Here is a 22,058-nt window from a genome sequence, read left to right on the forward strand (position 1 = left end):
GGCTGCTGGTGTGCTGGCCGACCAGCCTGGGCTGCTGGTGTGCTGGCCGACCAGCCTGGGCTGCTGGTGTGCTGGCCGACCAGCCTGGGCTGCTGGTGTGCTGGCCGACCAGCCTGGGCTGCTGGTGTGCTGGCCGACCAGCCTGGGCTGCTGGTGTGCTGGCCGACCAGCCTGGGCTGCTGGTGTGCTGGCCGACCAGCCTGGGCTGCTGGTGTGCTGGCCGACCAGCCTGGGCTGCTGGTGTGCTGGCCGACCAGCCTGGGCTGCTGGTGTGCTGGCCGACCAGCCTGGGCTGCTGGTGTGCTGGCCGACCAGCCTGGGCTGCTGGTGTGCTGGCCGACCAGCCTGGGCTGCTGGTGTGCTGGCCGACCAGCCTGGGCTGCTGGTGTGCTGGCCGACCAGCCTGGGCTGCTGGTGTGCTGGCCGACCAGCCTGGGCTGCTGGTGTGCTGGCCGACCAGCCTGGGCTGCTGGTGTGCTGGCCGACCAGCCTGGGCTGCTGGTGTGCTGGCCGACCAGCCTGGGCTGCTGGTGTGCTGGCCGACCAGCCTGGGCTGCTGGTGTGCTGGCCGACCAGCCTGGGCTGCTGGTGTGCTGGCCGACCAGCCTGGGCTGCTGGTGTGCTGGCCGACCAGCCTGGGCTGCTGGTGTGCTGGCCGACCAGCCTGGGCTGCTGGTGTGCTGGCCGACCAGCCTGGGCTGCTGGTGTGCTGGCCGACCAGCCTGGGCTGCTGGTGTGCTGGCCGACCAGCCTGGGCTGCTGGTGTGCTGGCCGACCAGCCTGGGCTGCTGGTGTGCTGGCCGACCAGCCTGGGCTGCTGGTGTGCTGGCCGACCAGCCTGGGCTGCTGGTGTGCTGGCCGACCAGCCTGGGCTGCTGGTGTGCTGGCCGACCAGCCTGGGCTGCTGGTGTGCTGGCCGACCAGCCTGGGCTGCTGGTGTGCTGGCCGACCAGCCTGGGCTGCTGGTGTGCTGGCCGACCAGCCTGGGCTGCTGGTGTGCTGGCCGACCAGCCTGGGCTGCTGGTGTGCTGGCCGACCAGCCTTGCGTGGTTGGTGTGCTGGCCGACCAGCCTTGCGTGGTTGGTGTGCTGGCCGACCAGCCTGGGTTGCTGGTGTGCTGGCCGACCAGCCTTGCGTGGTTGGTGTGCTGGCCGACCAGCCTTGCGTGGTTATATATCACATTCCTTAATGCATATTCATAGTAAAATAAGACAAAGACAATTTTTTTTACATAATTGTAATTCACATTTTAATAAAGAAATACATTCTTAATATTCCCCTCTTCACATGGCTTTCTTTTTTTGTTTGTTAATGTCCATAATTTTTTCGGTTATGTAACGGCCAGACTTTGACGCCCTGGCTTCCAATTCTTCCTTTGGAATTTTTTTATTCTCTAGCCATTCACGAAAGGTGGCTGAAAAACAAAAACAAATATAACCATCACATACTTATCACAGTGTCCAAAATAGCAGCTTATTTATTTTTAAATTAACAAAAGACCAAACCTAACCATTTATACTTCTGTATTGTGACAGTTCTGGGTGATGTGGTTTGAATAGACAAAGAGAAATTAGATATTATGCTGACTAGAAAAGTGCCTCTGTTCACACGCAATTTTTGCAAACCACATATGACTTAAGTGAAATTAAAACCTTTGAAAGATGTACATGCCATCACTACTGTCCACAATATTTCATGCTGACTGACAATATTGTGTATAGTATTTCCTAGCTACAGTGACATACCTTTTACTATTTTCACTTTTTTTGGAGTCAGCGGCTGTCGACTGGATTTTGTGGTGGGACACTCCTTGCCTGTAAGGCTGCGCTCCCCAAGGGTTTTGGTTCCCCAGACTGCCACTGCCAGTTCTTTAATGAATAAAGAGTCCCTGGTGCTGCTGCTTATTTTCTCCCAGACTTCCTTTCTTAAATGTATAGTCCCACCCAAGACAATCTGAGAACACCAAAAAATAAGTAAAGAAAAAGTTAATCTGGACACAGCATTAACCTATACATGTGTTCATAGAAGGCAATAAAAGTTGGCAGCACATCTTGATATATTCAGGTGCATTTTAATCATTTCAAGCATTTTTTTCTATTTAGATTATCTGTTAGTTTGAAAACAATTACTTAATTTTCCATTACCATCAATCAACTATTAGCTAGCGGCCTAGTAACACCTTAGAAACTGACCAATCATGAGACTACATGTCACTAAACTGTTTTACCAGTAGAGATGCATAACGAATAATCTATAGCAGAAAAAACGTTTTTGTTTACACCATATATATGTGTGTGTGTGTGTGTGTGTGAACTGTGTGTAACAACTTTGTATAGATAAATGCACACACATGCATGTATACATTTAAGAATGTTTAATGTATAAATATGCACACATGCATTTATAATTTTAAGAAAAAACATACATATACATATACATATATATATATATATATATATAACCAAACAATATTAAAGTAAAATAATGCATTAGTGCAACTTTCATGAAGTTAAATTAATAAAAGCATTTCTTTCACTGGAAAAAAAATTGTCCCTGACCCTGAACAACAAGGTTCCAATGTGTAATGCAATATGTTAAAAGCTCAAATAAAACAAAAAACTTCTCAAACTGATGTGTGTGGTTGCTAAGGGTGCAGTGATAAATAGAACCATTGGGTGAAGCGGTCATAGCCATTTTTTATCGTGAAAATCGTTATGCATCCCTATTTACCAGGCCTACTGTTGGAAATTCACCTTTTCATATTGAATAAAATAGTTATAAAAGGAACATTACCTCATCTCCAACCACATTTATTATTGCTTCAGACTGTTGACTGCTAGAACCAGACTGCTCCACTGTAGATGACATGTATTTATTAGAAATAAAAAATTTTTTTTTAAACCAAAGTTCATTAGTTCAGTGTAAAAATGCATGTTTTACCTAAAGAGGTCTCTTTGATTTCGCTGCATACAGGGGGTGAAGAGGACAAGGTCAGTAGTTTATTCTGGAGTTCAATGTTTAATTTTCTCAAGGCTGTTATTTCTGCCTTTTCAATCTCCTTCAGCCTACAGAGAAAAATAAATAATTTTGACAGTGTCCGTAGTTAAATTGAGTCTAATACAAGCATGCAGTTTACAGGTTTTGCAAAACACCTACACTCACACCAATAATCTCCCTAACCATTATCTTGTTGATAAAGGAACCGTTGGAGTATTTCATGATTAAGCACTTATGAAGTTCTGATCACTGGATGCATGTAAATTGCAACGTACAACTAATTACCTTATCAACATAACATTTGTTGGCCTAATCGCTTACTTTGTTTGGGTTTTCTCAAGTTGGAGAGTAACATCCTTCAGCTTTTCCTGGTAAAACTGGAGTTGCTTTTGTGACTCTTCGAATAATTTGCGGGGAACAACATCTGCACCAACGGCATCTTCTTCATCTGTTGCCAGATGTGATGATGGGGTCTGCTCATTAATCTTTTTAGTTTGTGCTGTTGGACAGAGTGGAGCCTGTCGTTTTTGGGCTTTGCGCTCATGTAATATATTGAGAAGCGATTGTTTTTTCCCTTCATCTGAGGCAGTTTTCTGGTTTGTCTGTTTTATAAGAAACAGAGAACAGCACAATCAATTCAGCATACTTTTTGAGCATTGTATCATTAATAAAACCAGACAGAGCAGTTCATGCGTTTCTAAATAGACGGGAGAAGTTTTAATAGAAAACATTTCTCCATACATACATACTACTGATATATTTAGTTTTAATATATATTTAATATTAATATATTATCATTTAAATATTAGACTGTGTTTATCGTTTATTGTCACTGTCCAATAAATAAATGTATCACACTAATATTGTATTATAATATACAGAAATTACTACATATATACACATAGGTTTGTTTAAAATATTTACTGGACAATATATACACACGCGCACAACTAACGTTACACAATATAACCTTTACAACATACATTTTTGGTCTTGGCTTCCGCTTTCTCTTTTAGCGAGGAAGACGTAGTATGTGGTGGAGACGACCATGTTTTAAGAGGTGCTACCCGGAGTCGTTTGCCCTTAGACAACTCCTCCTCTATGTCTTCTTTATTCTCTAAAAATTATAGAAACAAAATAGGAAGCAAAACTATATAGCACTCATTTGTTTACATTGTGCAGTGAACGAGTTACTATAAAACAGCTACTGCTGACATACCTTTTAGCATCAGTATTTGTGCCCTGAAGAAGTCTTGCTTCCATCGTACCCAATAAATCTGTGTTTGGTCAAACTTGTTAAAGTTAAAGTCCTTAATTTCGCATGTTGAAACAACTGCCGTGCAGCCGTCATCCAGGTACCTCACGTATGCAAACATTCTCATTCGCAGCGATCGGCAGATTCGTCGTGTAGAAGCTGAAACTTTTTATTTACCCCAAATCAAAATCGTAATTACGGTGGCGAAAACAAGATAATTTGGAACACGTGCACTTGTACTAATTTCGATAAACACTGTAAGGGATATAATGTAGTCGAAAACATTGCGAGATTTATTTTGGGAAAGTGCTGGAACTACATTTACTCTTCGTGAACATAGTTGCTCTAAAGGTTGCATAGCAACGCCGATGCTGGGTATATCCTACTGTCTATGGTAATATGTCTTCACATTACCGTTTTACTGAAAAATAAAACTGAACTACATCTTAATTAAGACAAAGGCATTTTAACATTGTTTGACTCCAAACTCCTGTTGGATTACACTGGAGAATATATATATATATATATATATGTATATATGTATATATATGTATATATGTATATATGTGTGTAAAATTCCATTAATTTAATTGAATCATACTAAAGTATTTTAATTGAGTAATCTTTACATATTTTTTACAAAGAGATTATCAATTCAGTTTGACATAATTTTACTACTAAAAAAAAAAACTTTTTTTTATCTATGCTGGGATAGAACCCATAAGCTTTACTAAACCATCATCGGATAATTCATTTTAACTATCGCCTCATATAGCCTAACTATAATACAATTTTTTTTAGAATCATGGCCCCCAAAAAATATAAATTGTATCTCGAGCCAGAAAGCACAGATGAAGTACCCCTTCCAAAACGCAGAACAAGCGGTGGATGCTCTACTGTATGTAATTACATTTAAGATTTTACATTGTACGTATATTATGATTTGCTCAGTTGGTTGTTTAACTATATTGTTTATATTTTTTGGCTATACTCAAAAACAGAAGTAAGCTTATTAACATTTATGCTGTTTCCTTTAAGAGGATCATTATGAAGTTATCTGTACATTTTCAAATGGTTCTGTAATACATGTTAACATGCTATTACAGACCGTACCCATTTATGATGATTACACTGTGCATCACTACAACATTCAAGGTTCCAGTATTGCAGATGTGGTGAGTTTACAGTCTATCACCAGACAATTATGTAATGCAACATCAGACTATCACAACAACATGTTTTGAATGTTGTTTTAATAATGTTTTTTTTAGACTACTTTAACATTAGCTCATGAAACAGATGACTCTGATGACAACTACGATAGCGTTTCCACTTTTGCAAGTGACACAGAAAGTGAAGTTGACACTGAGGCATTTCGACAGACTGTCCCTGATGACCCTGACCCAGAAATGGACTCCATACTTACATCTGTAGGTACTACCACAAAAGCAGAGGCAGTTTTGATGATAATGACATATGCGGCTAGACATAACATATCTGGGACTCAACTACACCATTTGTTAAAACTTATAAATACACTTTTTGGCAAAGAGGTGGTACCTGTATCTAAATATCTGTTCAACAAAGCATTTAAAAATAATTCAGAAATGCTTGAATTTCACTTTTATTGTAAGTCATGTAGATCATACATTGGTACTCAACAAAATATTGAAGAAAAAAATATTACACAGTGCCTCCAGTGTAGTGATCCCTTGGAAATCAGTACCCTGAACAGCGGTAGTTTTTTCATCAATGTACCAATTGCACCTCAAATCCAGGCACTACTACAAAATCCTGAAATTTCAAACAACATTGCCTACAGATATGAAAGGTCAAAAAATGAACACATTATCTCTGACATATATGATGGTGACATGTATGCACAACTTTCAAAAGCTGGTGAACTTCTGTCAGATCCAAACAATTTCTCATTTAATTTCAATTCTGATGGCTCACCCCTGTACAAATCCTCCAAATTTTCAATATGGCCTATACAACTCCACTTGAACGAGCTGCCTCCCAAAATTCGATTCCAGAATGTGATGTTGGCAGGGCTTTGGTTTGGTGCACGGGAACCAGTTATGCACATTTTTCTTAAACCATTTGTTAATCAGGCCAAAGATCTTGTGTACAAAGGTGTGACATGGAGAAAAAACAGAGAATGCATAACTAGTAAAATTGTGGGGCTATGTTGTTGTGTAGATTCAAAAGCCAGACCAGCCATACAGAACACCACACAATTTAATGGATACTTTGGTTGTGGATTTTGTCTGCATCCTGGTACCCTAGTAGACCGCCAGGTGAAGTATACAATAACAACAACTGAATATGCAGACAGAGATGCTGAAGGAATGTTGTCTGATATGGAGCTTGCATTAGCTAACAACAGTAGTGTAAGAGGAGTAAAGGGTCCCTCTCCTCTTATAAACATGCCATACTTTGATATAGTTTGGGGCTTTGTTCCAGACTACATGCATGCAGTCTTACTTGGTGTCATTAGACAGCTCACAGAGCTTCTTTTGAATAATAGTGACCAACCATACTACATTGGAAGCCCCAACATTATGAGAGTCATAGAAAACAGATTAAGGAACATAAAACCACCACATCTCATTACACGACTACCCAGGCCCCTAACAGATCTGAAGTTTTGGAAAGCCTCAGAATGGCGAGCATGGCTTCTGTTCTACAGCCTCCCTGTCTTAAACGGACTGCTCCAAACATGCTACATAAAGCACCTTAGCCTTTTGGTGTCTGCTGTATTTCTTCTTCTTAAAGAGCAGGTCTCCTTTCAAGATGTCAACCTAGCAGATGAGATGCTTTTAGAATTTGTGGTACGATTTCAGTTGCTCTATGGGGAAGCATCAATGACATTTAATGTGCATCTCCTTACACATCTTGCTAAGTCTGTAAAATTGTGGGGTCCATTGTGGGCACACTCGGCATTTGTATTTGAAAATGCAAATGGTGAGCTGTTAAAACTAGTCCACGGAACCAAATGTGTAGCTCTACAGATTGTTAACAGATTTCTATCACACAGTGCTATACCACACTTTACAGCAAACTATACCATCAGTGAGCATGTTCAGAAGTTCTGTTTAGAACTGACAGAACACCCCAAAGTGAAAAAATTCTCAACATGGCAAGACACAACTGTTCTGGATGGTGGCAGGGTGCAGGATGTAACTGATCCAATAAGAGTTGCATTTCTTTCTGCCGAGAGGCATGTACCCGATGAAGTTGTTGTACACAGAAGAATGGTGCATAAGGGTCTACTGTATACTAGCAGTAGCTACAGCCTAAGTAAAAGAAGGAAAGATTGCTATGGTAAATTAAATGATGGATGTAATGGAGAAATCCTCCACATTATTTCATTTACCTCTAATGGCAACAGAGAAATCGCTTTGATTTTCAGAAAGATTCATTCACAGCCATCTTTCCCACTTTCACAGGGCATAGCTTTTGTTCCACATATCAAACAAGCAGGAAATGATTTTGCACCAGTATGTCTGATTTCAGTGGACAGCTTAGAGCAGAAATGCTTGATTTTGCACACCACTGATCATACTTTCATATGTGAGTTCCCAAATGTGTATGAAAGGGACTAGTCTTTTATTTAGCATTTTTCTTTGATTTTGAATCTTTAATTGTTTTTGTTTTGCACAAGCTAATGATTTGTGTACAGGTTTTTTGAAACATTATGACATATTTATGTGTAAAATATTGTATGATGTATGTATGTGCAGTAAAACGGAAACTGGTTGTATTGCACAGTAAGTACATAATTGACAACTGTGAATGGTATGTTAATGAGAAATTCAAGATAAAAATTGTAATAATATATTACTGATGTATATTATTTAGAAAAAAGTCAGCTTCATGTTTTACCAGTGTTATTTTTGTATTGTTTGTTATTCAAAGGTTTTTGAGCTTTGTTATTTCAAAAAGACGGAGCGGAAAAAAATAACACACTTATAATTAAATATAATCCAATATATTATGTTTTAATCTTATATTAATGTGTTACATACAGACATACACAAGCAAAAATAAAGCTTGTTCCCCTTAAGCTCAATCCAGCAAAATCATACTGGTGAACCAGCTACACCAGCTCCGTTTTGCTTGAGAACACCATGACTATGCTGGCCACCCAGCTATACCAGCACTATACCAATGCTGACCAGCACTATACCAGCGCTGACCAGCACAAACCAGTAAAAACCAGCCTGGACCAGCATGAAATTCATGCTGGTTTATGCTGGATTTTTCAGCAGGGAACTTTGACCATTTGTTCTTTCAACGTTATTGAGATCTTTGCGTGAGACCTGAAGTGATAACAGAGCTGCAGAAAGGGTTTTTAAAGGCCACGAGAGGATCTTTTGTCCCGTGCCAACGCACACAAGTCAAGACATATTCTGTGTACATAACACACATTTTCAGACGCTGCGTGCTGCTTTACTGGAACTATTTGCAATTCTATAATACATCTGTATGTATTGTATTTCTGCAGACCGCAAGAGTATGATGTTGAAATGCAATTCAATATCAAAAGCACAGCGATGACATTGAGCTTTGACAACAGACCTGCCGTGACTTGTTAGATTACTTAAATTGTGAATTCACTTTTTTTTTTTAAAACAATGAATTCTCTGTTATAGAGATATCCAAAAATGAATTAAAATGATTGTAACCGTCACTGAAAATCAACCATCAAAATGGTCTTGCTTAGAAATGTTTTTTTTAGCCATTAACAGACTTTATGGCATTAACAGATGTCTGCTGGATCAATCTACCGAAAGCTTAGTCAGATGAGAAACTGCTGAGCTACTGCAAAGTATTGTTACAGACCACAAGAGATAAGACGATCTGACTCATGCATGACAGTATTTGTGATTTATGAGGTGTGTCAGATTCTCATCACTGGGCGTTTATGATTTAAAAACCCTGAGAATTAATGTTTACAGATATGTGTTTTAGACTACAGTATGTAAGGCATATTCTGCCAATTAAAATAAAAGTTTTAAGGTTTACCATTTCCACATAGAAAACATATGCCAAAATGGAAAATTAATTAATATCAATTAATACCATGTTTTCCTTTTCGTTTAAATTTCAATAATGCTGTGTACACACTGTCTGCAATGGCAGAGCGACGCAATCTCATTCCTTTTAATGGAAGCTTGATGACTTTCGGCAATATGAGCGACAGCAAATTGGGTGGGTGTGCCCATCTACGTGACAAAGTTGAGAACATTCCAATTTATGCAAATGATGAGCGACTTTCAGGAGAATCTACCAATGAGAGTGAAGCATTGGAGTTCACGTCATCCATCTTTCGTCATTTTCTGAGTGGACGGTTACACACAGTGGTGTGCACGCAGAGTAAGTTGGCAACACTTCCTTAAGACCGAAGTATCATCATAAGAAGAGTTTGAGCTTACTGTACATGAATCGGCAGATTTTTTGAAACCCTACGTACATTGTATGCGTACATTCAAATTATAAGCGACTTTTTCGCTGTGTGTCGCTCGTCTCTTCCAAAATAGGCGTTTCTATATCTAGTTGTCATAAACAAATGAGCAATGTCCACTCCAGTCAACCCAGTCTCACCCCATGGCGTCAATATTTGACGACACTTGACCATGCGTCAATATGTTGACGCGGAGGGTATACCTTTCGCGTCATTTTTTGACGAACTGGGGACTTCAATACTATTAAGTTCGTTGCATTCTCTTTCCTATTTTCTTACCATTTTCGCGTCGGTTTAGGGTTAGATTTCCATAATGACATCCCTACCCAAACCTAACTCTAACCCCAACGCCAGGTGACAACTGTTTAATTTCGCGTACCTAACTCTAACCCCAACGCCAGGTGACAACTGTTTAATTTCGCGTACACTATTTAATTTTGCGTAATCTAACCCTAAACCGACGCGAAAATGGTAAGAAAAGAGAATGCAACGGACGTAATAGTATTGAAGTCCCCAGTTCGTCAAAAAATGACGCGAAAATTATACCCTCCGCGTCAACATATTGACGCATGGTCAAGTGTCGTCAAATATTGACGCCATGGGGTGAGACTGTGTTACTCCAGTAACTGACGACAGATGGATGACGTGAACTTCGTTCTAATTGGTGGTCGTTCTCGAATGTCGCACATAATTTGCATAAAGGTAAAAATTTCTCAATTTTGTGGCAATTTTGTGGCATGACTGGACACGCCCATCCATCGGTCACTGGCCGGATGCCGCCAAGCTTCCATTGAAATCAATGGAATTCTACTGCTAGACGCTTATAATTTGAATGTACCTTAATGCGTAGGTCATGCATGCATGTACAGGAGAATGAATGAAGTACATAGCCTAGGACATGCATTGCATTTTGTCGCAATGCGCATGAACGTGTATGTACACTTACGAGTCAAATAAACTATACCTTGCAGGCGGTGCATAACCATGCGCATAAGTTCGCATACACGTAAAAAACATCACTACAAGCAAGTAAACTCCACCCACTGATTAACATAGAATTTGCATACAAGTTGACTTTTGAAAATAAAAACAAAAAAGATGAAATAAAAGAGAACATAAAATAAAAACAGATCTTTACATTTTAAATCGATTTTTGTCACTATTACTGCGTATTAAGCATTAACTCTTTCCCCGCCATTGACGAGTTATCTCGTCAATTAAAAGAAAACACTTCCCTGCCAATTACAAGTTTTTACGGCAATTCATGTTTCTGCTATTATCCACTAGATGGCTTACACAAAACAATAAAGCATGCACTGATCCAAAAACAGTAAAAACTGTTTGTAGGTTTTGATCTTCACTCTGAATCTGATCAAACAAATGCCTTTACAATAATGCAATTATCACTTTTTGCTTAAAATTTTGTATTTTTCAAGGAAACTACCCATATTTGAGAGGTGATTAAAAAGACAGCAAATGAGGGTAGGATGAAATGTGTTTTTTGTTTGAAAGCATAGGCTCTGTTCTGGTTTTTTATTTAAAGAAAACAATTCTGGAAGGCATTAAACCTGTGTGAAAAATGCTGGGGCTGGCTGGCAACTTTTTAAAAAACACTGGCGGGGAAATTATTAATAAGCCTTTAAAAAATTAGCAGTTTCTTTATCACGTTTGTTTTTTATTTTCAATATTAGCAGTCTTACCTCGAGATTGTAAGGAAAAATAAATGTCAAATCATCAGTTAAATTTTATATTTCAATTTGAAAGGGAAGATGCAATATATAACTTTGAAAAGTAAAATAACTTTTTTTATAAATTTTTTTATTTGGCACATATTTTGCTTCTATATTGAAATGGTAAATCGTAAATTTTTTATTTGATCAGTAAATGCCTTCCATATTAGACAACAGTATGTTAAATACAACCTCTATCGCAAAATTACAGCGAGTCTTTCACACCTCAAAATGATACCCTGTTACTTGCAATAGCTATTTACTTTTAATTGTAAGTTGTAAGCGTATCATCAAAACCATGCTGCAGTGACTGAATCCGGCAGGTGAGAGGATAACAAACCATCTGTTAAACATTATTTTCCTTCAGATGGATGTCTAAAGTGTCCTTACACAGGAAAGGATGCGCTTGTTATTAACATTTCCAGATATCAAATGAGCCTTGAATTAAGTTTCCAAAGTTCAGCCAGTGGTTCAATCCAGCCTGGACTTTGGTGCTTTATCAAACAATGTAGTTGACGGTCTCTTGAATGCAAATTCCAGACCCGAGGAACACCGCCAGGCTCCAGATATCCTTCATTTGGGATCCTGTGGATTTGTTAAATGAGGTTTGACTTGGACGAGTTTGTAAAACTAAGGTGTTGACGTGTAACATGCAGTAAGAGAATGGGGGTTAACGAAGAACCGGGCTGAGGGCCACGGAGAGACGGAGATCTGGGCTGCGCAAAAATAAACACTTCTCTCGTGACAGCGCGGACCACCGTGAACGAGACACAAAGACCGCACGAACATTTTCAGTTATTGATTAAACAGAAAAGCTTTTGTGCAAGTATACTAAATGATTAATCATTAAACGTATTGTGGAAGGTGCTGTCCTAATACTGTTCAAATATCCAAGACAAATACACATTAAAGGTAAAATATTAAATCATTAAACACATTAAGCAATCATCTGCAAACATCAGGACTCCAGGAAAAAGTGATCATGTCTAGCAGAGATACTGTAATCTCAAAGTGCAGGTAAACATGTCTGTATCATTCAATGAATAAAACAGCTGAGATTTCACCAACATTAAAGGCACAATATGTAAGCTTTCGCCACCAGAGGTCGCATTTTCGAAAGCAATAACGAAGACGAAGCATGATGACGCCTCAAAGTGGTCTCTATTAAGTCCTAGTTTTTGCAAATCTCGAAAACGCCACTCCGATATTAATCCTTGTTTGATTTCTCGGTTAGTCTGAAAACCGGCTTGGTCTACAAAAAGGCTTTTACATTTTTTTTTCTGTACTCACCAATGAATAATCGCGATACATGATGACTGATCTACACAACATCAGCGTGCTATACATTGTATAACCACCACTTTTGCATTTGTCCAGGTGTGTTGCCAAAGTTTCTAGAAGCAGAAATAGATAGATATTTTGTCACTGATATTTCGGTGACAGTAGCTGCGTTTCCATTACCCTTTAAATTGCTCAAAATGACAATTGAATTGCGAATTGAAAACACGGCAAATGGAAACAAATTTTGCAAAACCTCCCATATATTGCAAAAACGTTTTTACGCTCACATGAGATGGTTTTTCAGGCAATTTGGAAAAGGTGTATTTCGCATAACTGCAATAGTTTATTTGCATTTTAATGTGTCTGCTCCCAAGTATAAAAGGCTTTCCTTGACAATAATGTCTGGATAACATTCCTACATCTCTTTTGATTTAAAATAAGGTACTATTACCTCACAGAAACACCTATACGTTGCCACTCCTAAGTATAAGGTGTTTTCCTTGGCATTAATGTTCGGAAATACTCTTACGTTTCCTTCGGTTAAAAATAATGTGGTGGATGTGGTATTAGTAAACCTACCAACATCAGTCGAAATGACCTATCACAAGAGAAAAAAACTATGATTCAGTTGCATATCATCGATTAATGGAAACGGCATCATTTTGCAATAGTTTTTTGTCAACGCTAAAGTTTTGCGCAAATCTGCAATGGAAACGCAGCTAGTGACAATGTAAGAGACTTTATTTAAAATAGGAATTTACAAATCCTTGGGAATGTTTGGGATAATGTAATTGCACAACTGCATTAAATATATTACACGGTGCAAGTTTTTTTTTTTTAGATATTTTATTACAAAATTTTATGTATTAACCTTTACACATTTTGTTTATTGTGATATAAAGGAAAATGTGTGTGGTAGCCATGCAAAGCGTGGTAAACATCTCGGTGTGTGGATGGTTGCCAAAGTGTTGCTAAGTTTATGTTTGTTGCTTTTCCCCAAGCAGACATAAACTTCCTGTCTGAGGTCTCTCACAGGTCCTGTAATCATCTTAATCAGACAGACAGAGACGAACATTTCAAAGACCAAGCACACAAACTTCTTATCAGGATATAAAGGATTAGTTTCAAGGTTAATCATTTCTCTGCACTGTAAAATAGTTTTAAACAAACCGTTTAAGAGTCTTAAACTCTAACCTGCCGCCCCTTGATCCAGTTCTGAGATTCTCAGACATTCAAATTGGAGTTGAATAGCATTCACTCATTTTCCACACAATATTCCCAGTTTTGATCTTCCCACATCTGCTTTGTAAATTATTCCACGTTTGAAACCTGAACTAGCTGAAATACATGCATGATAAATATTTGAGAGATTGTGTTGTAATCTTACAAAAACTCATTCATATATGTCTGTGGATGTTACTGATTATGCACATATGCTATGTATACATCCTATGAGCGACGTGTCGGTTCAGACCTCGTGTTTTCTTTGCTCTTTCGGTCTTGTTTAACTTGTCTAATGACACAGATCTCCCCTGTATTAGCTAAAGCATCTCAAATGAGGCGTATCTTGGACAAACACACTTTCAAGAGCCCATACTTCCTTCTGGTGGATAACAGGAGAGATCCATTTCATCAAACCAAAACTTTATTGTCTTGCTGTTGGCTCTGTAACAACTGAGGTTTAGGAGGGGTTGCAGCAGTTATGAAAAGGCTTTGCCTCAGGCGAATGACAGCAATCTCATTTTGCCTTTCCAAACAAAGGATTCAGGGCGTTTATAAATATAATGCCCGCAGTATAATGTGTCCTGATACGTGACCCCAGATTTCGGATACACTAATATGATTCAGTGCTATAAACACTTGATCATTTCATAAACACTTGCATTGCATTCAGTCATTTATGCATTTGGCAGACGATTTTTTTCCAAAGTGCATTGAACGTATACATTTGATCAGTATGGGTGTTACCTGCAGGGTTCCCACACCTTAGTTAACTTTAAATTCAAGGACCTTTCAAGGACTTTCCAGGTCCAATACCCTTGAATTCAAAGACTAAATGTGGGGACACATTTCAATTGAGAGCAAGGTTACACTATGTTACATTTAAAGATACATTGTAACAGTTCCGTTTCGAGGGGAACTCGTGCTGCGTCACTGCGGTGACACTTTGGGGACGCCTCCAGGGGTAAGTGCGTCTGAATGTGGATATCAAATGTAACCAATCATGAGGCTTAACAACAAAGATAGGGTGACGTGGGAGCCAGGAAGTATATCGCTATCTGAAATATTGCCAAAGCTGGCGTTACAGGGATGCAGGAAGTATGGCAAGAGAGACGCAGCGTCTCGTTCCCTTCTCAGGGAACAACAGTTAAATACATAACCTGAGGCGTTTTCATGTGTCAAACACAACTATGCAAAAAAGCATTTTGGTATGAATCAACATTCGCATACAGAAGATATAAAAATTTAAAGTGAACAGTTTAGCACTTGTGCTTATAAAGTCTAGAATTTTTATAATATTATCCTACACTACACAGGGAATAATATGGATTTTTTTCCAGAAAACTTCTTGCACAAAATAGATTTAAGCACATTCAATAACGTATCCATGCATGTTTATTGTTTAACACTTCTCAGGGCCTTGAATTATTTCCCCCAGATTCACAAACGTTCAAGGATTTCAAGGACCTGTGGGAACCCTGTACCTGGAAATCGAACCCAAAACCTTTTGATCTGCTAACAAAATGATCTACAAATTGAGCTACAGTACAAATAATGAATCACTATTTATTGATGTACTTACGTACAGTGAATTATATTAAATGATCTTCCTTTAGGATCTTTACTTAGCAACTATTCATATATGTGACCCTGGACCACAAAACCATAAGGGTCAATTTTTAGAAATTGAGATTTATACATCATCTGAAAGTTGAGAAAATTAAATTAGTGATCAGGGTTACATATGTGACATTAGTAATTACACATGTTTTAATCGAAATATAAATCTCCCTCTCTCTTTCTCTTCATCAGAACCCGTCCTCTCTGGAGTGGTCCATTCAGAACGCCCTGTCGGCCCTTTACCCGCCTTTTGAGGCGACCGCCCCTACTGTTCTCAGTCAACTCTTTCGCACCATTGAGGAACGTTACCATGGCGACGCACTGCAATGCATGCTGGACTTTCTCATCCCAGCCAAACACATCTTAGAGAGCGTGCAACAAGCTGCATGTGTAAGTACAATGCATTTTGTCACCATGTACTCGGGTCTCTCCAAACTCATGACTTTATTTGTTACAGGCAACACAAAAGAAGACATTTTGAAGACTGTTATAGTAACCAGACAGCATACAGTGGCCATACTCACCAAAAAGTGCACTGTACTTTACCGTAAAAGCACCTCATATGAGTTCAATGCTGTTTTCATGTCTTAACAAATAGTTCACCTAAAAATGAAAACTCTATCATCATTTACACACTCTCAGGTTGTTACAAACCTGTATAAATGTCTTTGTTCTGATGAACACGAAGGAACATATTTTGAGGAATGTTTGTAACCAAACCAATCAGAGGCCACATTGACTTCCATAGTAGGAAAAAAGAATACCATGGAAGTCAGAAGGTTCTCTGATCGGTTTGGTTCCTTAAAATATCTTCAATTTTTGGGTGAACTATCCCTTTCCAGACAGAAGACGAATCCAGGCCAAATCCACACCGAAGTCAGCAGCATCTGTGTGGATCTAGTCCGGATCCGGCCCAGAGTCGTCCATTGTCTGGGAATTAAATAAATTAAATTTGAGGCCTGTGGAGAAGCTCTTTTAGCAAACTTGTGCCAGATCCTCACTGTATTGTGACTTCAAAAAACATGAATTACAGTGCACAAGTTTTGAATTGATTTTTGCCATTAAAGATAGATAGGTTGCGGTCACTATGTGCTTCATTTCTTATGTGCTTCTTTAACTCTTTCCCCGCCATTGAAGAGTTAACTCGTCAATTAAGAGAAAACGCTTCCCTGTTAATGACAAGTGTTTCCGGCAATCCATAATACTGCTATAATTATCCGCAACTTATAAAACCCAGAAGTATCGCCCTAGGGCAAACAGCTGTATGTCCGTGTATGTTTTGAGGATGGCTCTGAATCTGATCTCTATCAAAAGTCCTTCACAAAAATGGTAGAATGAAACAAGTTATTTTGTTTGAAAGCAGATAGTCTGTTCTTTTCTGGCTGGTAACTTTTTTTTTAAACGCAGGCAGGGAAAGAGTTAAAACTACAGCTGTCCTCCACAGAAGAAAAAAGGGATGGGTTTTGAAAACTCATGATTTTCGGGTGAACTGACTTTTAAATGAGCAAAGTTAGGTTCCCTGCATGATGAAAGCAGTTTCCTGTGTAGTCTTTAAATCCATGTGGATTTTTTATGGCACAGATCCCACATGCTCCCTTTCCTTGTCCACTAGACAAGGATTTTGTTTTATTTTCAGGAAGAACAAAGGCCCATTCCTCTGATAGAGATTCAAGAATGTTTGTGTTCAAGCCAATCTAAGAAAACCCATGACATGAACCTTCAGCTCATAAAACCCTGTTAATCAAAATTTATTAGTAACTAGATTTTCTCATTTCCCTCTATAGGCTGCATACTCCGATGTCCTGTTTCGATGTGAGGGTTGGCCTCTGTGCTTAAGGGATCGTGTGGTGATTCAACTCGCCCCCATTAATCCTTTACTTCTCCGGCCTGGGGATTTCTACTTGCAGGTGGAGCCTTTTGGAGATCAGTTAGCCCGAATCGTCCTCAAAAGTCTTCTTGTGCAGGAAGACATCCTCGGGCAGGACAATCCAGTGCTTCAAGCAAGCTCCAGAGTTCCCGAAGTTGAGGGGATACCAATACTTGAGACGTCCTATCCGAGCATTTTCACCGAATCCTGGTTAAAGGAAATAAATGACGGGCGACACGGTAATCCTCTACATCGGTGTGTTCTTTCCTCCGACCAGGGGGTTGTGAAGGTACCTTGGAGTGAAATCGCCAACCCGGAATTTCTTGACAGACCCAAAGCTAACGTCTGGTCCGAAACTCTCCTTGTACAAGATCATCAGACTGAGATATCAGAAAACAAGATACCTGTTGATCGCTTAATGTTGGAGATGGAAGATGGGATGATGGTTCCCATTCAGCTGGTGGAGGGCGGTACCAGATTGGTTAAGGTCGATCAAGGAAACCCAATCAGTAGTTTTGCTGGAAAACCGGTTGGCTGGGTTTCTCCAAACACCTGGGACAGCAGGAACAGCCGAGAGCTGGAAGGAGAATACGTTGACCTGTTGGAGTTCACAAAGCAGAACCAGACCACAAAACCACCAAGCTTTAGGCAAGTCAGGACAGCTCAGCTTGTAGCAAAAGGCAACCTGTGTGACTTTAATAACCCATGCTCGCAAAACAAACAGCCATCTGAGGACATGCAAAATGATGCAGAACCCAAATGCAGGTATAGACAGTCTTACATGGCAGCTTTGCGAAACCCCGTGACTTTCGAGAGAGCAAGTATGCTCCGTCCCGTGAATGAATCGAGGCCAGACGTAGGGGAGGTTGAGCCAAGCTGTAAGGGATACGGAGTTGGCCATAATCATTCATGTTGCACGTCTGGCCAGACACCAAACCAAACAGACCGAAACCCAATACAATGCTTTGAGGACTCACCCCAGCTAGAGCAAAGTCCAAAAAACCTCGGTCAGAACTCAACTCAGCCAAGTGAGAGAATACCACATGTACGTAATTCAAGGGAGAACTTGTCTCCGAGCTCAGACCCAGCCCAAGCAAAACAACATCACAAATCACATGACCTTCATCAGACTGCAGTGAATCATAAAGCATTACTTGACAAAAGACTCTATTGTCTGAATGACTCTATTAGACAAGATCAGTTTCAGGTGCGGCCTGGCGCTCAGAAGCACGCCAAAACCCAACACTTACCGAAAATGGGGCTCAGGGCTTTACCAGACCACAGCGGTCTAAAACAAGACGCTAATCTGTGTTTAAGGCGAGTCGATCTCATTCGGCAAAACCAGCTAACGCAGAGCCTCGAACAAACATCTCCTCTATTTCAACAGATCCTGTTTCAAAATCATAACACTCCTTCAGATAACAAAATCCACTGTGATGACAGACAGCCCGGGCGAGACCCGAGTTCACCTCTACAGGTGTTGAAAGTGTCGGGGAAAAGCCGAACTAAATTCCGCTCCGTATCTTCCGTCTCGGATACGGCCAGAGAGTGCCAACCGTCACACAAAGTGACCAACAGAAGCCACAGTGACGTCTATCCAGGGATCATCTCATCGGTATCCATAATCCAGGGAATAAAACACACAGCTAATTTGGTGTCACCCAAATTAAATAGACGACATGAAAGAAAGCGTAAGTGGGGCTCATTTGTCCGATACTGTATGTATGCATGTTTTGTTTTAGATCTAACACATACAATAATTTTTTAAAGGATTACCTCACTTTCATAAAAAATCTTGATAATTTACTCACCCCATGTCATCCCAGTTGTTTATATCTTTCTTTCTTCAGTTTTTTTTTAGGAACACATTCCAGGATTTGTCTCCATACAGTGGACTTTAGTAGACCTCAACAGTTTACAGTTTCAATGCAGCTTCAAAGGGCTCTATACAAGGCAACCGAGGCATAAGGGTCTTATCTAGCAAAACCATCATCATCATCAAAAAAAAACTTCTCGTCTTTCACTTGCCTTGTGAAACGCCAGTGTGACCTTACCTATTACGTTGAAAGGTCAAGCATGGTGTATGCAAAACTACCGCTCCAGTGTTTACAAGTGTGGAGAAAGAGGAGCGTTCAGATGTTGTTGTATGTGGAACGATACTATTTAATTTCTTTTTGTCAGTTTATTGTGCGTTTCACATATGAAATATGTGACTTTTCCACGCAATTATGTAGGGTCGGGCTTGCGCGTCACATGGCTAGTGCAAAGACGAGAAGTTGTACTTATTTTTCATTTTTGTCGAAAATGAGGATGGACCCTCTAGATAAGACCCTTATGCCTCGTTTGGCATCATTTAGGGCCCTTTGAAGCTGCATTGAAACTGTTGAGGTCCAATAAAGTTTACTATATGGAGAAAAATCCTGGAATGTTTTCCTCAAAAAACTGAATTTCTTCTGGACTGAACAAAGAAAGACATAAACATCTAGGATCGGTAATCCATGATATTCCTTTAAGCCTGTAATTTCATTTTATGTACAGACGGTTTCAGCAGTAACAACAAAAACAAGCGGCTGTCGTGGTCTGCACGTAACTTCCGGTAAACTCCGCTAAGAACATTTATTTATATAACAAGCAAAAAACAACAACACATAGATTACATAGGAAACCAAAACATTTGTTATTTTCGACGAGGCATTTGTTCAAGAGATCAGTTAAGCAACTTGTCAGACCATTAAAAAACGAAACCGGAAGTAAAGTTCGGATCCAGACGTGTATCACGTCAGCGCACGTGCATCCGATGAAACTGTCTAATTAAACCGAATGCATACACAATTGTTTCCATGAAATCTCTCTTAAAGGGGACATTTCAGAATACTTTAAAGCAACACTATGTAGTTTTTTTACCTTTAAATAATGTCTCTAAAATTATTTCAGTGATAGAACAACTTTTAACTGGACAAATTGTACTGTTGCTGCAACCTGAGCAGCCTCCTAGCTGCTACAAGCACACTCTGAAAGTGACGGTGGAGGGTAGGAAACACAACCCCCCCTCCCCCTGCCTGCAGAAGAGTGTCGTAAGTCATTTTTACATGGAAACTACATAGTGTTGCTTTAAGATGTAACATAAATCATTGGTGTCCCCAGTGTAAGTATGTGAAGTTTTTGGGTGTGTCCTTTAAAATGCAAATAAGTTGATCTCTGCACTAAATGGCAGTGCTGTGGTTGGATAGTGCAAATTAAGGGGTGGGATTATCCCTTTCTGACATCACAAGGGGAGCCAAATTTCAATTACCTAATTTTTCACATGCTTGCAGAAAATGGTTAACCAAAACTAAGTAACTGGGTAGATCTTTTTCACATTTTCTAGGTTGATAAAAGCACTGGGGGCAAAATTATAGCACCTAAACGTGGACAAAGTCAGATTTTCATGATATGACGTAGTGTAGTGGGCAGTGCTCCAACATATAGTGCAGACGCACTTTCGGCGACCCAAGTTCGAATCTCGACTCAAGGTCCTTTACTGATCCCATACCCCTCTCCCCACCATGTACTTCCTGTCCTCTCATTACATGCTATCTATCAAAGGCAAAAATGGCCAAGAAAAAATCTCACTTGAAGCAAAATGATGTGTGGCTCTTCCAGATGCCCCCTAGATCCAAATCACACTTAAAAGTCCCTGTGAACCCCAGCCTGTAAAAACAACAATCTTTACACATTAACAAGAAGTTATGTCTCGGTCTAGTCGGCAGCCGCTGCGTTTGAATCCACACTTTTTTTATGTCATTTTGCACGCTCACAACAAACAAAACAAGGGATTTCGACAGATTTACAGATTGACCTTGACCCTTCTCCTCAGTTGGGAGGTAAATATACCCTCTGAAAGGTCATCTTAAAAGAGAGCAGTGTGACACAGGTCAAAGTTCAACAGCCTGCACTGCGTTCCACATGGGGAATTCCTTCTTTAGCAGAACAGAATGAAGGCATTCATTACATCCAAGTGCACAAAAATAACTACACCCCCCTCCGCAGTTTATGGGGGAGCTGTTTCATGTCTTTCTAAATGGGAAGAGGAGGGCTGTTGCTTTAAACATTTTTGCTTTAGACTCTATAGCTCCACCTAGCTGTTACCAAAGTATGAGACTCTATGCAATGATTATAATGATATTTCCTCTGTTCAATAAGTTTCCTCATCTGGGAAAGCTGGAACTCCAGTTGGTAACGGAGAGGAGTTTCACACCGATCATCCCGTGACGGTTCAGCCTGAGAGTGGAGTTCAAGCAACTCTCCTTTCCCAAGACCCTACAATCAGGAATCTTCTCCAGATGGGAATTATCTGTCTGCCAGGTGTGCCTGCTGTTCATTTAAACTGTGTGCAATTTAACCCATGGGGTGCAGCACTGTGTTTAATGGTCTTTATAATAATAGATATACACTCCAGAAGGTTGAACAAAAATGAACTGAAACAATAATCAAACAGCTCGTGTGCAAAGCAGCTCTATACAGAATTTTCTGTATGCACTAAAAGTCTAATATGTGTAATACACCGACAACTGCATCCCACAATGCCACGCAGTTAACTTCATTCCATTCCCAGTGTGAAAAAAAGCATCTCTTTCT

General features: G+C 39.9%; 2 protein-coding genes across 2 annotated transcripts in view; one reads left to right on the forward strand and one right to left on the reverse strand.

Moving 5' to 3' along the window:
• The window catches only part of quob (quattro b), a 52,947-nt gene that overhangs the window by 8,486 nt on the left and 22,403 nt on the right, over positions 1–22,058 (forward strand). Inside the window, exons 2-4 of the mRNA XM_065293872.2 lie at positions 15,767–15,964; positions 17,359–19,132; positions 21,624–21,785. Of these exons, the coding sequence (XP_065149944.1) occupies positions 15,767–15,964; positions 17,359–19,132; positions 21,624–21,785 (2,134 nt within the window). The remainder of the gene's footprint in view (positions 1–15,766; positions 15,965–17,358; positions 19,133–21,623; positions 21,786–22,058) is intronic.
• LOC135753709 (BEN domain-containing protein 5-like) lies at positions 1,222–4,523 on the reverse strand. Its single transcript, XM_065271677.2, has 7 exons — positions 4,217–4,523; positions 3,981–4,114; positions 3,319–3,599; positions 2,941–3,065; positions 2,794–2,855; positions 1,746–1,953; positions 1,222–1,414 (listed from the first exon to the last, which is right to left on the reverse strand). The coding sequence occupies exons 1-7, from the start codon at positions 4,377–4,379 to the stop codon at positions 1,284–1,286; spliced, it is 1,104 nt and encodes a 367-aa protein (XP_065127749.1). The 5' UTR covers positions 4,380–4,523; the 3' UTR covers positions 1,222–1,283.

The sequence above is a fragment of the Paramisgurnus dabryanus genome, chromosome 7, assembly GCF_030506205.2.
Source record: "Paramisgurnus dabryanus chromosome 7, PD_genome_1.1, whole genome shotgun sequence".
Classification (NCBI taxonomy): Eukaryota; Metazoa; Chordata; class Actinopteri; order Cypriniformes; family Cobitidae; genus Paramisgurnus; species Paramisgurnus dabryanus.

What these genes read in the sequence shown, in the direction of transcription:
- LOC135753709 (XM_065271677.2), bottom strand. Translation starts at nt 4,379, where the DNA reads ATGAGAATGTTTGCATACGTGAGGTACCTGGATGACGGCTGCACGGCA. An exon ending in ACAAATACTGATGCTAAAAG is followed by an intron (nt 4,115 to 4,216) that starts GTATGTCAGCAG and finishes TATAATTTTTAG; the next exon opens with AGAATAAAGAAGACATAGAG. An exon ending in TAAATGTGGTTGGAGATGAG is followed by an intron (nt 1,954 to 2,793) that starts GTAATGTTCCTT and finishes TGGTGTTCTCAG; the next exon opens with ATTGTCTTGGGTGGGACTAT.